The 14,653-nt window shown below is 44.1% G+C and overlaps 1 protein-coding gene across 4 annotated transcripts in view; it reads left to right on the top strand.

The window, feature by feature from the left end:
* Positions 1 to 14,653, top strand: part of LOC139750430 (galactosylgalactosylxylosylprotein 3-beta-glucuronosyltransferase 2-like) — a 230,734-nt gene that overhangs the window by 87,935 nt on the left and 128,146 nt on the right. For 2 of the 4 annotated variants that reach the window (XM_071665227.1, XM_071665226.1), the window contains exon 2: positions 1,898 to 2,042. The exons of 1 other annotated variant lie outside the window; for it this stretch is intronic. In XM_071665227.1, coding sequence (XP_071521328.1) covers positions 1,952 to 2,042 — 91 coding nt within the window. In that variant the 5' untranslated portion in view covers positions 1,898 to 1,951. Of the gene's footprint in view, positions 1 to 1,897; positions 2,043 to 6,454; positions 6,793 to 14,653 lie in introns of those variants that run through there. One more of the 4 variants, XM_071665229.1, reaches the window with a different exon arrangement.

Here is a 14,653-nt window from a genome sequence, read left to right as displayed (position 1 = left end):
GTAACTGTCCATGTATCATTCCATGACCAGACTATGAGTCTGTAACTGTACCTGTATCATCCCATGACCTGACTATGAGTCTGTAACTGTACCTGTATCATCCCATGACCTGACGGTACGATTCTGTAGACACACCGGTACCGTCCAATGACCTGACAGGTAAGTCTATCCCAGAGCGACCAGAGGTCACACAGGTATGAAGGGAAGACAGTATGTCACCATCTCGATCTGCTACACGTGGGTAGACGGGAGGTAGGTAGGGAAGTAGGTTACTTAATTAGGAAGGTTAGGTAAGTAGATGGTTTAGGTAGATAGACAGAAAAACACAGTGGTAGAAAACGGGTTATATAGTTAAGTTGGTAGACTTTATGTATGTGGGTTAGGCAAATAGGTAAGTAGATGGGTAAGTACATAGGTAAGTAGATGGATAAGTAGATAGGTAAGTAGATGGGTAAGTAGAAGGGTAAGTAGGCCTTGGAGGTTTGTGGTAAAGATGAAAATGAGGAAAAATATGGTCGATTAACGTCATGTCCTCTCCCAGTGATAACAAGGACCACTGATGACCCTTGACCTCACGCTAACCTTTCATGAAAGACCTCAGTTAATGGAATTATCTCTCTCTCTCTCTCTCTCTCTCTCTCTCTCTCTCTCTCTCTCTCTCTCTCTCTCTCTCTCTCTCTCTCACATACATAGTCAGAGGGGATGGTTGGTAAATATATATATATATATATATATATATATATATATATATATATATATATATATATATCAGTGTATCTCTTTCTCCAATACATAGTGAGACAGTGAGAGATGGTGAACATATCTCTCTCTATATCTGCGTATGTAGACAGTCTCTCTGTCTGGCACAGAATCCGGTAAATGATGTCGTGAAATTAACTCATGATTCCCATCAGTACAGCGCTGTACTGTACGAGGAACACGACCGTACAGCGCTGTACTGTACGAGGAACATGACCGTACAGCGCTGTACTGTACGAGGAACATGACCGTACAGCGCTGTACTGTACGAGGAACATGACCGTACAGCGCTGTACTGTACGAGGAACATGACCATACAACGCTGTACTGTACGAGGAACATGACCATACAACGCTGTACTGTACGAGGAACATGACCATACAACGCTGTACTGTACGAGGAACATGACCATACAACGCTGTACTGTACGAGGAACACGACCGTGCAGCGCTGTGTGCGCCCCGCCACCGCTGGCCCGTGCAACCATGGATGCCATCCAAACTCGTTTGTCCCAGGCTTATCGACGCAATAGATCCAATACATCCGCTTGGATTACCTCTGTTACATACCCTTTTGACGTTTATTGACTTTTGGCTTAATTACCGTTTTACTCGACAATAGAAATTGGGATTTGGGTTAAAAAAAAAAAGAAAAACCTGCTGGTGCAGTGTATATATCTGCCTCCGTTCTTAATAGATTATAGACATCTGGACCTCTGTGGTGTAGCGGTTAGCGTTGCTGACCATGATGCATTCACGGGCTTCTGCCCAGGGTCGAGCCTTCATGGGTTCGCATCCTGGTTGTGGCAGTCGGTCCACAGTCAACCCAGCTGTTCATCCACCCATAGGGGTTGGTCGATTACATGGGTACCTAATTCAGGCTAGGATATATGTATTTATAATTTTTAGTATACTTAATCGCCGTCTCCCGCGTCAGCGAGGTAGCGCAAGGAAACAGACGAGGAATGGCCCAACCCACCCACATACACATGTATATACATACACGTTTGTGAGATGACCTCGAATAGTTGCGTCTTATCCTATCCTCAGGTAGACAGATGGTCGGGTCACTAAGACAGTGTTAGGTGAAACAGGAATGCAATACACGAGTCATCCTCAACACCCCATTTTCATTTCAGGGCGTGACAGATGCACGTGTGGGACGTGGAGGATGACATGCCCGCTCTTCCCGAATGTCATCATCATCATCGGTGGCAGACGAGGGCCATCCTGCTGGGGGGGCGGCTGTTGCCCTGGAATGGAAAGCTCATGACTTCGTTCAAGGTAACGCAGCCGAAGCTGACTGTAACGTTATGTGTGTCACGGGAGGTCGTTATGGCCGTGACACACAGGAGCCTCGTTGATGTAGTGGTTAGCGTTACTGACTATGAGTCAGCACGGGTCCACCTGGGGTCGGACCCACATGGGTTCGAGTTGGGCCCACACCTAACCCAGGTGCTCATCCTACCTTGGGGAGCTGGTCGATAAATGGGTACCTGGCGCGCGCGCGCGCGCGCGTGTGTGTGTGTGTGTGTGTGTGTGTGTGTGTGTGTGTGTGTGAGTTCAGCTGTGCATTTGCAAGTCAGAATTTCATTCAAGAGCTTATCACAGCCACGGGGTCGTGATGAGAAAGAGAGAGAGAGAGAGAGAGAGAGAGAGAGAGAGAGAGAGAGAGAGAGAGAGAGAGAGAGAGAGAGAGATAACGAATGTTGGAACAAGAAGTGGTGGTAGATTGTACCTTATATCGGTCAAGGGAGCCGCCATATATTGTACCTTATATCGGCAGGGAAACCCCACCATAGACTATATCGTGAGTCGGCAGGGGAACCCCGTTATAGACTCCCTCGTATACAATTCTTACCTTGCAGGTGTCCGATATCCCCTACACAGTGTATGAATATAAACATGTGTACATCGGATGTCAGTAAACCCGATTCCAGTATCTGTGCATCATAGGTCAGTTCACCCGATTCCAGTGTGTGTACATACACCTGATTCCAGTATGTGTACATCGTAGGTTTCTACACCCGATGCCATCATGTGTATATCGTCATTCAGTACACCCGATCGCTAGCATCGTTTTCTGTTTCAGTTACAGAATCTTCAGCTTAGATCAGGTTCATCTTAGTATTTAATCTTCTGTATTTATGAACACGGACAACTGCACACTGGGAACATTACTGTGCTGTCCTATTATATTTCCATCAGTAAGAACAGCGTGTCTCTAGCTCGTTGAGAAACCCTCTTGACATGTACACTTTATGAAGACTATATGTGGGAAAAAATATATATGGAACACAGATACGGAATCATCAGCAAACTTCACCACATCGACAACTTTTAAAAGAATTCCATCATTATTATTATTGTTATTATTATTGTTAATATTATTATTAATATTATCATTATTATTATTATTATTGTTATTATTATCATTATTATTACTATTATTATTATTAGTAGTAGTAGTCGTAGTAGTAGTAGTATTATTATTACTATTATTATTGTTATCATTATTATTATTATTATTATTATTATTATTATTATTATTATTATTATTATTATTATTTCTATCATTGTTTTTAAATTTAGCTTAAAGATCATGGGTGGGTGATGATTTCATATCTGGTTAACTTCGCGAAAGCAGGTGTGTGGCTCGCAGCTCGCTAGAAGAATGGTTCCTACAGTGTTGCTAGGTATTACCTGGTCCATTCCATGGTTCCTTCAGTATTCCTCTGCATTACCTGGTCCATTCCATGGTTCCTTCAGTATTCCTCTGCATTACCTGGTCCATTCCAGGTAAAGCCTCGCACATTGTCTCGGTTACCCAAACTGACGCCAGTTGGTCCAGCTTGAGAAAACGAGGTCGTTCGAGATCCTATTTACCCCCCCCCCCCCCCCCACCCCGCCCTCTTAGCTCGAGAACGAAGCCTTGACCTCCCGAGACATTAACGTCACAGTCTCGCTGCGAGAACAGGAGGCTTATATGTCTCGTTCCTGGCCTCAGACAGCGAGTAAAGTTCCCAATTGCCTCTGGTTGACACATCTATCTCCTCCAGCGGCACACACACACACACACACACACACACACACACACACACACACACACACACACGTAGGAAAAAACGTCTACTTGGTCAGACAACCAGTTGGCCAGGCAATTCCTTCGCTAGACTACCACTTGGCCAGACAGCCTCTCGCTCAGACAACTATAACATCAGACGTCCACTTCACCAGAAGGCCACTTACTTCACCAGACATCCACTTGGCTAGACAACCACTTCACCCAGACGTCCACTTCACCAGGCGCCCACTTCACCGGACGCGCCCTTCACCAGACGTCCACTTCACCAGACGTCCACTTCACCAGGCGCCCACTTCACCGGACGCGCCCTTCACCAGACGTCCACTTCACCAGACGCCCACTTCACCAGACGTCCACTTGGCCAGGTTTCTCAAAATGGTGCTCACGTCCTGAGTTCATCTCATACGTGTTGTTTTTATGATATCAGTCAGACTGGCGGGGTCATGGTCTTCCGTGTACATAAGACGGGCCATCCTTGTGTCTCTAAGGAAAGTCCATGGCCGTGCAAGCCTGTGCTGACGCTCAACACAGACAGCGTTCGATGTAGACACAGACTTGTCCACCGTATCCCACGTTTGCGAGGTAGCGCCATGAACACACGGAAGAAAGACCGCATTCGCTCACATCCATTCTCTAGATGCCATGAGTAATGCCCCGAAGCCACAGCTCCCTATCCACATGCAGCTGCAGCCCAACAGACCTATCCATGGTTTATCCCACTGAGAGCACTTCGACTACTGTATACCACATCGTTCCAATTCACTCCGTCCCGTTCACGCCTTTCACGCCCCGGCATATTCAGGCCCTAATCAGGCCCTAATGTGTCATTACCCAAAGACCATTTCTATGAGGGAATCCTGTTGTTATCCAGAACCTTTATAAAGGTTCCTCTCGCCCAAGGTTGCGCTACTTCCAGTAGCATGGAAATGTAGACAAACTTTGGAGCGAGTTCTTTGACGAGACTGTATATCCCAGTGAAACAGCCTCGCCAAAGAGAACGTTTCAATCGCGAGGGATCTTCCAGCAGGCGGAGTTCGGTAGCACGTATAGGTACGTCTTAATACTTAACCATCATTGTATATGCGTCCGTCCATCAGCCTGTCATTCTTGCATAAGGTTCAGGATAATTGCTAGCAACACCAGTACGGTCTCACGGTGTTCGCTATTGATTTAACAAACGTTGTTAAGTCTTGTCTGTCTGTGAGGTGTGTCAGCCAAGGTCTTTGGCTTCTTTGTCGTGAGCTGGGAGGTATTTTGTGCTTTGTCGTGAGCTGGGAGGTATTTACTTCATTCCCTGCGCTGGGATGTACGTATTTGCCGTTTTCTAGTGCGTTAGGAGGTATTTGCTGCCTTGCGTGCGCTGGGAGGTATTCACCTCATTGCATGCGCTGGGAGTTATTTGCCTTTCTCTTTTTTGTTTTCAGTCGCAGGGAACTATTTACGTCCTTCGATATTTTATGCAGGCTGAGAGAAGACGTGGCCTAGGGTCAATAAATGCTTGTGAGATTTCCAGTAGAAATGTACGTATGATCTGACTGTATAACTTAAACACACACACACACACACACACACACACACACACACACACACACACAGCGTCCTTTAACAAACACAAATGTTTTTAGGAAACCATTTCGTGTTTCTGCTTCAGTCAAGACATCGAGATAATTACATGGCAACACGCTATGACACACCCTCACTCCTTGCTGCCGGGGGGACGAATGCATTATTTTGCGTTGATTCGATGTTTCGTCGAACTCATTGATTTCAGTTAGTGTGGTACGAAGCTTGAGCACGACGGTACACTGCCTGAGCACGACGGTACACTGCATGAACACGACGGTACACTGACTGAGCACGACGGTACACTGACTGAGCACGACGGTACACTGCTTGAGCACGACGGTACGACCCTTGTGTGTGGTGGCCAGACCCAAACAAGGACCAAAGGCTCAGAGCAACGACGACGATGAGGACGACGAGCGACGATGACGACGAAGGAGACAGCTAAGGTGGAGGAGGAGAAGGAGGGAACCAAACCACGACGCACATGGGGGACAAGGAGGAGGTTAGCGAGCCACCAGGACGACAACGACGAGGCACTAGGGAGACAGCGACGAGCCACCAGGACGACAGCGACGAGGCACTAGGGAGACAGCGACGAGCCACCAGGACGACAAGGACGAGGCGAGCGAGCCGCGTGGACGAGCCTAGCTTCGCACAGCCTCAATCATCCATGAATATATAATGAAGTAGTAGTATTATCCCGCCCGCTGACCTTCCTGAGCCAGGGTGGCCGTCCACCGCCCGCCACCCCTGGAGCGGCACAAACACTTTTTACCTCACCGTCCACCACGAGGATAGGAGTGTGGCTGGCTGGCTGTCGGGGCAAGAAGGGGGTCATCATCGCCTTGAAGTACCTGCTGTGGCAGATGCCATGAGTAGTGCAAGGGCCTGCGTGAGAGAGAGAGAGAGAGAGAGAGAGAGAGAGAGAGAGAGAGAGAGAGAGAGAGGGTGAGAGAGAGAGTGAGAGAGAGAGAGAGAGGGGTCTCCGCATGACTATTGATTTAGCTATTGACTAGGACTGTTGCGGCTCCCCTCGCGGCGTGAGGCCGAGTTCGCTGGCGACTGCAGACGGGTGAGGACCCCTCCCGCCTCATCTCCTCCTCGGATCCGAATTCACGCGGGTCCTTCCCTCTCGTCACGCGTGTTCATGTGTCGTGGTTGCCGGCCGATAATTATCCGACGTGGAGAAGGTGAAAAAGATAAGGAAAAGGAAAAAGAAAATCTCGACACGGATTCGAAGGAACAGGACGGGCAAGTGGTGTGAACTGAGGACACGACACGACAACAAACAAATCATTTCTGGGAAAAGTTTACGAGTGGGCCGGACCATCATGGGCGACCTGTTCAGGAGTTCCCACTTCAAGTTCGGTGGGAGATGGTCAGGTTGGTGAGCGCTGTCAGAAGTGTTTGCTGGGGTTGGTGTCCTCACCAGCGTGGCTTTTTGCGCCTTGGTGACTACACTCACCTGACATCACCATGTGTAGCTAACACCCTCATGCATGATGGACCCTCAAACATCTTTATAAACTGTAAACAAAATAGCTAAAAGTTCTTTGTCATATATGTTTATGTTTGAGCATAACTCCCCACACGGGAGTTACTAGTTTGGTCGCTGGCATTGGTAGAATATATGGTAAAATGAAGATCTCATGAATATTTTATGAAAAAAAAACAAGAAAAAAACGGTTTTATGTGGATTTTTTGAAACAACGTTGGTGAAATTATAGATTATCTCGATAGCTGTGGAACGAACACACACACACACACACACACACACACACTCGTGGATTCATTTCTACACACACACCTGCTACTGACAGGGGTGCAGGTCTATCGCCTTTTGTTTACTCCAGCCAGCGTGTCATAATGTTGTCGTTACACTGAGCATTATTCTGCCTTTATATCAATGTTCAGATGATTTTCTCCTTTTCTATTTCATGTTTCATTTCGACACTGACGTCTGCCTTACTGTGAGCCAAGTTGTCACTGATGATAACAAGCCACTGGGCCCGTCCCTCGCCAGCGTTCACTCGAAGCTCGAATGTTGGTGACGTCTTCCAGGTGGCGAGTTGACGAACATCTTTTTTTTAGAGAAAATAAGTTTTTACTTCAATCACATCATCATGGAAGGGTAATGTTACGCAGGCACACGGCAAGGATAGTTTAACACAAGACCTGATGATGGTGTCTGACGAGATCATCTGCTGGAGGACAGTAATAGTATCTTACATTCGTAATGATTGTGGATAGAGGCAGGAGGGTATTAAAGAAAAAAGTCAGAAGGCTTTTTCTGACCATCCAATCCCCTCTGCGTAGCTCACACAGGAGAATGAGTATGCTGTAAGGGAGATTCTGAGGGAAAGTTTGAATGTAGAATACATTCTGGTCTAATGTCGGTTGCCGCATTATAGGAAGGAGACGAATTTGAAACGAAAGAAGTTGAAACATATCCTTGAAACACATCTGATGAGAGTTTAGTGCAGTACTCCGTAGCTCCACCGCCAAAGAAAATATTGTTGCCCATGTGAGGTCTTGGATATTTTCCTTTTTGAACATTATGTTGTTATTCTTATCATTTCATCTCTTGGATATTTTCGTTTTTGAACATTATGTTATTCTTATCATTTCATTTCTTCATAACAAAAAGTTATCATCTTCATTGAGGTTAAAACTACTTAGTAGTCTGATGTTTTTTTTCGTAGTCTGTTGTTTGTTTAACTTAAGATTATTTTTTGGTCTGATTAAGATTATTTTTTGGTCTGATTTTTCTGAGGTTTATTTTTGAGTGACGGAATTAGTCTTGTTGTTCACCTTTGAATTCGTTCAAGTGTTTCTTCATCTGATCAAGGTCGATGAGCAGAGCCTCATGTTCTAGATGTGGTGCGAGTAGGGCCTTGTGAACAGTCATAGGAGTGTCTCTCGTTTTCTAGTTTATAATTCTTGTTGGAAAACCAAACGCTGTTTTCTTTGTCATATATAGTTACGAATTGTTTTGCGTATTTTGTGAGGACATTACTGATAAATTATCAATCCATTGTGTTTTACTTCTGATAATGGTTTACCCAGCATTTCATATTTATATTAGATATCTTTATTGCCATAATGCATTATTTATTATTTATCTGCATTTGCGTTCGTTTTGCCTTGTTTCTGACCACTGGATCAGTTTGTCTGAACCACTGTGAATCTTCACTTCGTGTCGGCTTCGTTACCCAATCTCATTCATTCACTATATTGCGACATTTTGTTGATGATTCGCGTCTCCGGGTGACCAGTGTGGATGAGTATAGGTTCCAGAACTGATCCCTGTGATACCCCACTTGTCACGGTGAGCCACTCTGGCGCTTCCCCAGGTTTGACACCAGGTTCATACCGTCCACCGGTACCCTCTCCACACGCAAGAGTCGAGTGTCCACCTCGTGAGTTCGAAGTTACACATTCTTTTGAGCGGTATCTTACTGAAGACTTTTTTTTTTCTAGGGAAGTTTGATTATATATATATAGCAGCTGAGGGTATTGTATTGAGTCCTGCTTTATATATGGTTATAGATACTGTTACATTAGTAACATGACCACCCGTCACAGAAACAGGTTATTATCTTCTAGAAATGTAACGATTGTGTTTCTTTTTTGTTTTGCTGTCATTTTAAAATCTGAATCTGGTATAAAACTGAGAATTCGATAGTTTGAGGCGCATTTTCTGTTTTGATTTCAAGTAAATTCCTGTTTCTGTCCTTCTGAACTTCCTGTCAATTGTCACTTTGTCTGAAGCTTCTCAGTACCTGAAGCCATCGTATGTCTCGTCACTGCTTCCGTATCTTGCCGTCCGAAACCTTGGCGTTCTTACGACTCCAGACCACTCGCAGGTTCACAGCGTTCTCCAGTGTCGTCTCTCCTGGTCTCTTGCAACTTCACAGCGTTCTCTAATGTCGTCTCTTCCGTAAAACATCCGTTGTTCTAAATCAAACTGATTTTATTCTCACCTCTCCTTCCTTTTTCCTCGAATTAAGCAGTGCTCGCTACATCGAGCTCTGTTTGATCCTCACACGCCTACAGCTTAACTGCTCACGTTCTCTGTACCATTGTCGTTCCTCTGATCTCCTTTCACATCTTACTTTAAGAGTCCAACGTAGAAACCTTCATTCCTGAGCAGAATTTTTTTTTTTTTTTAAATCTGCTATATCATTTGCATCACTTACGGTGGGCAGAGAGAGAGAGAGAGAGAGAGAGAGAGAGAGAGAGAGAGAGAGAGAGAGAGAGAGAGAGAGAGTTACATAAAGCGTCCCAGTAATGATTGTTCACCTTGATACTGGCAGAGACGTCTGTCATTGACCAAGGTCAGGCAGGGTTCCACTCCAATAAACTCTTAAGTAGCAAAGCAGACCACATCTGAGGCCCCCCTCCTGCGTGACCATTCTCCTCCATACTACGTGCGTGATGCCTGGAACACATCCTAGTTGTCTCCTACTGACTGTTCTCGTCTGTATTACAGATCCTGCACAACCTTCCTGTGGTTATCCTTGAGTCTCAGAGTGAGCGCCCTGTACCTCGCTAGGATCTCCTCTGACCCATGTCGTGTATTCCCGCCTCCTCAACACCAACCCCACAGTACTCTGTATTGTTCCTTATTACATCCCGAACTTTGTGTGCCAAGTCCTCCAGCTTAGCCTCCAGGTGGCGCTGTCCTTCTCCTACTGTTGTTTCGATGGCCAAACTCTCTTCATAAAGTGAACCAGAGAGTCCACGATAAACTTGAGCCACAGTCCTTCATTTCATTTCCCAGTACCTGGAACGTATTTCTAGCCACTGTCTCCATTTTCCAGTACCTGGAAACGTACTTCTAAAGTCACTGTCCCCATCTTCCAGTACATGGAACTTACTTCTAAGTCACTGCCCCATCTTCCAGTACCTGGAACTTATTTCTAAGTCACTACCCCCATCTTCCAGTACCTGGAACTTATTTCTAAGTCACTGCCCCCATCTTCCAGTACCTGGAACTTATTTCTAAGTCACTGCCCCCATCTTCCAGTACCTGGAACTTATTTCTAAGTCACTGTCCCCATCTTCCAGTACCTGGAACTTATTTCTAAAGTCTCTGTCCCCGTATCCTTCCATTCACGGATTCTTGTCACTCCTGACCACCTGGAAATACACTGTTTTCTAACACTGACCCCTCCCTGACCATCCCGGTATCTAGATTTGAGAGAATTGCCCCGTGTGTGTGTGTGCAGTGCTGAGCCCGCCCCAGCCCGACACACACACACACACACACACACACACACACACACACACACACACACACACACACACACACACAGCGTTACTTAAAACACTGTCTGTAGCTTCAGGTTTAACAGTGATTTCTCCTGAGTCCTGCCATACGAATCACATAAGAAACACGACCCTAAGTTGGTCTTCAGTCTTGGGTGGAAACTATGCGAATTCACGAGGCAAACTTTGAGAGAGTTGAGCGAGATTCATCAGGCGGCACCTCGGTAAATGATTGAGGAAGATCGCACAGCAGAGCCGTCTGGACGTGACTCGTGTACTGTACTGTACAGGTTGACCGGGAGACGACATTCATACTGACGTCTTTATAAAAGGTTAACTTTAGAAAGATGAACTTTCGTACATCTTACAAGGAAATGTGAGGAAGATAAACTACTCATCTTTCAAAATGACATACGAGGAAGATGTACAACAAACATTGGCTCTACATAACGATGTATCGAACACTAGGAAAGATATAGTCTTGGGTGTAAATGATTTCACTGTAGGGATATACAGGGTTGAGGTACAGGCACTGTAGGTCAGGATGTGCAGGAGTGCGGGGTTACGTCTAGAAAATCAGCCTTTCCACAGGTTGTGTGAGGCAGAAGTATAGATATTAAAGAAATACAAAGGAATTCAGAGAGCAACGATCCAGTGGGTCCTTTCGAGGGCGTCTTGTGGTTGTGGTAGAGACCAGAAGCTGTCGGATGATCGCTGTATGAGGGCAGTAGACAGACAGGTAGATGATGTAGGGGGAAATACCTGTCAAATTTACGCGTGGGAGGTGAAGGTGAGGGTGTGAGAGGCGGAGGTCTGGAGTACACGAGAAGAGGGTGATAGTATTCTCAGTCTTATATAGATAGGTAGAAGGATAGATAACTAGATAGATAACTAGATAGAATTAGTATGGTAAGGCAGAAGGATGAAGACAGGTATAAGTTGTAAGACGCGTACACCTCAGGCCAGAAGAACAGGGTGTTTATAAGTACAAAAAAAAAAAACAAAAGAGAAAGAGGATCTAGTGGCCTTTAATAAGGTTATGTGGTGTGGGGGCAGGGCGGGGCCGGGAGGGGCGGGGCGGGGCGGGGTCGGGCGGGGGACAGAAATAGGATTATAGATTCTTAAGCTATACAGGAGAAGGATAGTATAGCAGAAGGCTGCTCCCTCACCCACAACTCGCAAAGGTGCACCAGCCAACGGAACAGTCACTGTGAAGGAGCAGCAGGCAGTATAGAGGGAGCAGCAGGCAGTATAGAGGGAGCAGCAGGCAGTATAGAGGGAGCAGCAGGCAGTATAGAGGGAGCAGCAGGCAGTATAGAGGGAGCAGCAGGCAGTGTAGAAGGAGCAGCAGGCAGTGTAGAAGGAGCAGCAGGCAGTATAGAAGGAGCAGCAGGCAGTATGGAGGGAGTAGAATAACAAGGAAATGTTCTAGGAAAGTGAATGAAGAACACTTTTTTTAGTATGACTTCAGCCAGTGAACACTCTGGGAAGGACGTGTGTTCAAGCCTTTAATCTGTGTAATAAAAAGATTGTAAAATGATAACATACTGGCATTCCTGAACAAGATTATCTACTGATAATTACCATCATTACAGTAACTGTCCAGCTATGTATTGATAGCCTTCACCTTGAAGATATCCGATGGTGTACGTTTTTCAGTGGTATATAATTCTCTCGACAACATTCGATGTTAGTTTTTTCAGTGGTATATAATTCCACTGATGGAAAAAAGAAAATAACTTCCCCACTTTTTTATTGTATCTCTTTCCCTTTATGTTTGTTCCATTACCTTGGGTCATTGTGTCTTTATCCCTCGTGGAAACATTTTTATGAGATATAATGACGAAAACGTTATTTTAAAAACTTCTGATTTTACTTTTATTTAGAAAATTATTTCATATCTTTGTTTTTGTTCATAAAGTTCGTATCTGAGAGACAAAATGTAGTTTTTCTTGTCTTCTTTGTATTCGTTTGATCTTTTCTTCATTTTTGGTGAAGTTTTGGTGACTAGAGCTTAAAAAGCATTTCTAAATGAGGTTTGACTAGAGCGTTGTTAAGAGCGAGTATTGCATCGTTCAATGTATATAGTTTATATTTCTAGGTGTGAAACCTAATATCATGTATTTTCCCATATGAAGTTTGGCATAGCTTTGCATAACTTAGTTCATTGCTGATCGTCATTCCATCATATTTATTGAATAATGGCACAAGTGCAGTTTATCTTCGCATCACGTCTTTTGAACAGTATGATGCGTTATATTGCATTTCTCTTTACTGAGATCTATTTTCCATGTGTCTGTATACCACTGCATCCATTTGTCTAAATCATTCTCAATGACTAAGGTCACTTTCCTTTTGTTTGACCTCATAAGATCTTCTTTATCAACATCTCGTATCGTCTTTATGAACCAGTCGGATCATTGCGACCAACGTCTCACATCATCTGTACAAAGTTCTCACACTTCCACGTCATCTACGCATATTGAGACTGCGTCTCTAAATCACAGATGCGCCTCACAAAGTGTAGGGGATCTAGGTATCAGACTAGCCGAACGCCAGCCGTCATGTCGGACCAGTCACTGTGCTTCCACGTTTTAATGAACGCCATTCCTCGTTCTCTGATGGCTCAGGTCAGTCTGCAGTCCATACATATACTCGATTTCCATCGCTGTGTGGCTGGAGTTAAGCTGTCAAGTATCAGTGCTTTATCAAGACATGTAAGGAAGTTTTGGTGTATAACATTTAAAGGAATTCTTATTCATCCATTATGATATACAAGACTAAAGAAAACCGTGTGTGTCTTTGAATATTATTCTTCATGAAAGATCCCTATGATCATAACTACTACGTTATTAAATGGTATAATTCTATCCCCAGATATTGTTTGTAACATTAACCTAACACAGAAGTGAAGGTAATCATCTGAGGCACATTTCCTATTTTTGCAAAGTGGTGTTGTGTACGCGAGGATCTGCTTATGTGACGACACTTCACCTTCCTTGGAGCAATATGATATGATATTGTTTGATTAAGTGACCTTAATTAATATTATTTGTTGGTTTAATTCTTTCCATATTGTCGGAATGACGTTGTCAGGATTACATAAATAATTTACGTTTTCTAAATACTCAGATTTTTCATAGATATAAGAATCATATGACTTTAATTTCTCATCATCTGTCTTGACAAATACATTTTGTGTTTGCGGTAGATTTGTAAGATTATCATTGTTGAGAAGTGATTCCAAATTCATTTGTCGTCAGGAAGACATTGATATCTTTTGATACAGTGTCACAGTTGTTAAATAATAGACCTATAATATCTCTTTTGTTTTATCTTTTTATTATACGTAAGCATGAAAAATTCTGTCGAAATTCTTCTTTACTGAGTCTAATTTTTTTACTGTAGTCTGTAATCTTACATACGTTTCATGACTTATGGATTTACATCAAATTTCTTGTATGTATTTTATCATTTTCTGATTAATTCTTTTTATGTCCATTGCCATCTAGGCTGCCGTTTCTATCTCATTACATTTCTTTTTCTTTCCTAGGAGTTTAATCTCTCTCTCTCTCTCTCTCTCTCTCTCTCTCTCTCTCTCTCTCTCTCTCTCTCTCTCTCTCTCTCGAAGAGAGACATCATTATGTCTTTCAGATGATACGTCATCTCTGATCTATATCCACATTATAAAGCTTGATCCAGTTTGCCTTGCTAGTGTCCTGACGCATTTTATCAAAGTTTGTTGATATTGGAGCTTGATATCATTTTCATTAAAGATGAAAATGAAGTTTTGTTATAACTATGATGCTACTGTAGTCACCGTTACCCCTAACGTTTCACGAGCCTTTCAACGAAGGGTAATTACGTTACCTTCCCTGGCGAGGTACCTGATCTAAAGTGTTGCGTCCTCGTATTATGCCGTGAATTATCTGACTTAAAAATGCAGACATCTGATGAATCGACTTTTTATATA

Source organism: Panulirus ornatus, chromosome 9 (assembly GCF_036320965.1).
Source record: "Panulirus ornatus isolate Po-2019 chromosome 9, ASM3632096v1, whole genome shotgun sequence".
Taxonomy (NCBI): Eukaryota; Metazoa; Arthropoda; class Malacostraca; order Decapoda; family Palinuridae; genus Panulirus; species Panulirus ornatus.
The sequence above is the reverse complement of the archived record's forward strand: the minus strand, read 5'-3'. Positions and strand labels throughout refer to the sequence as shown.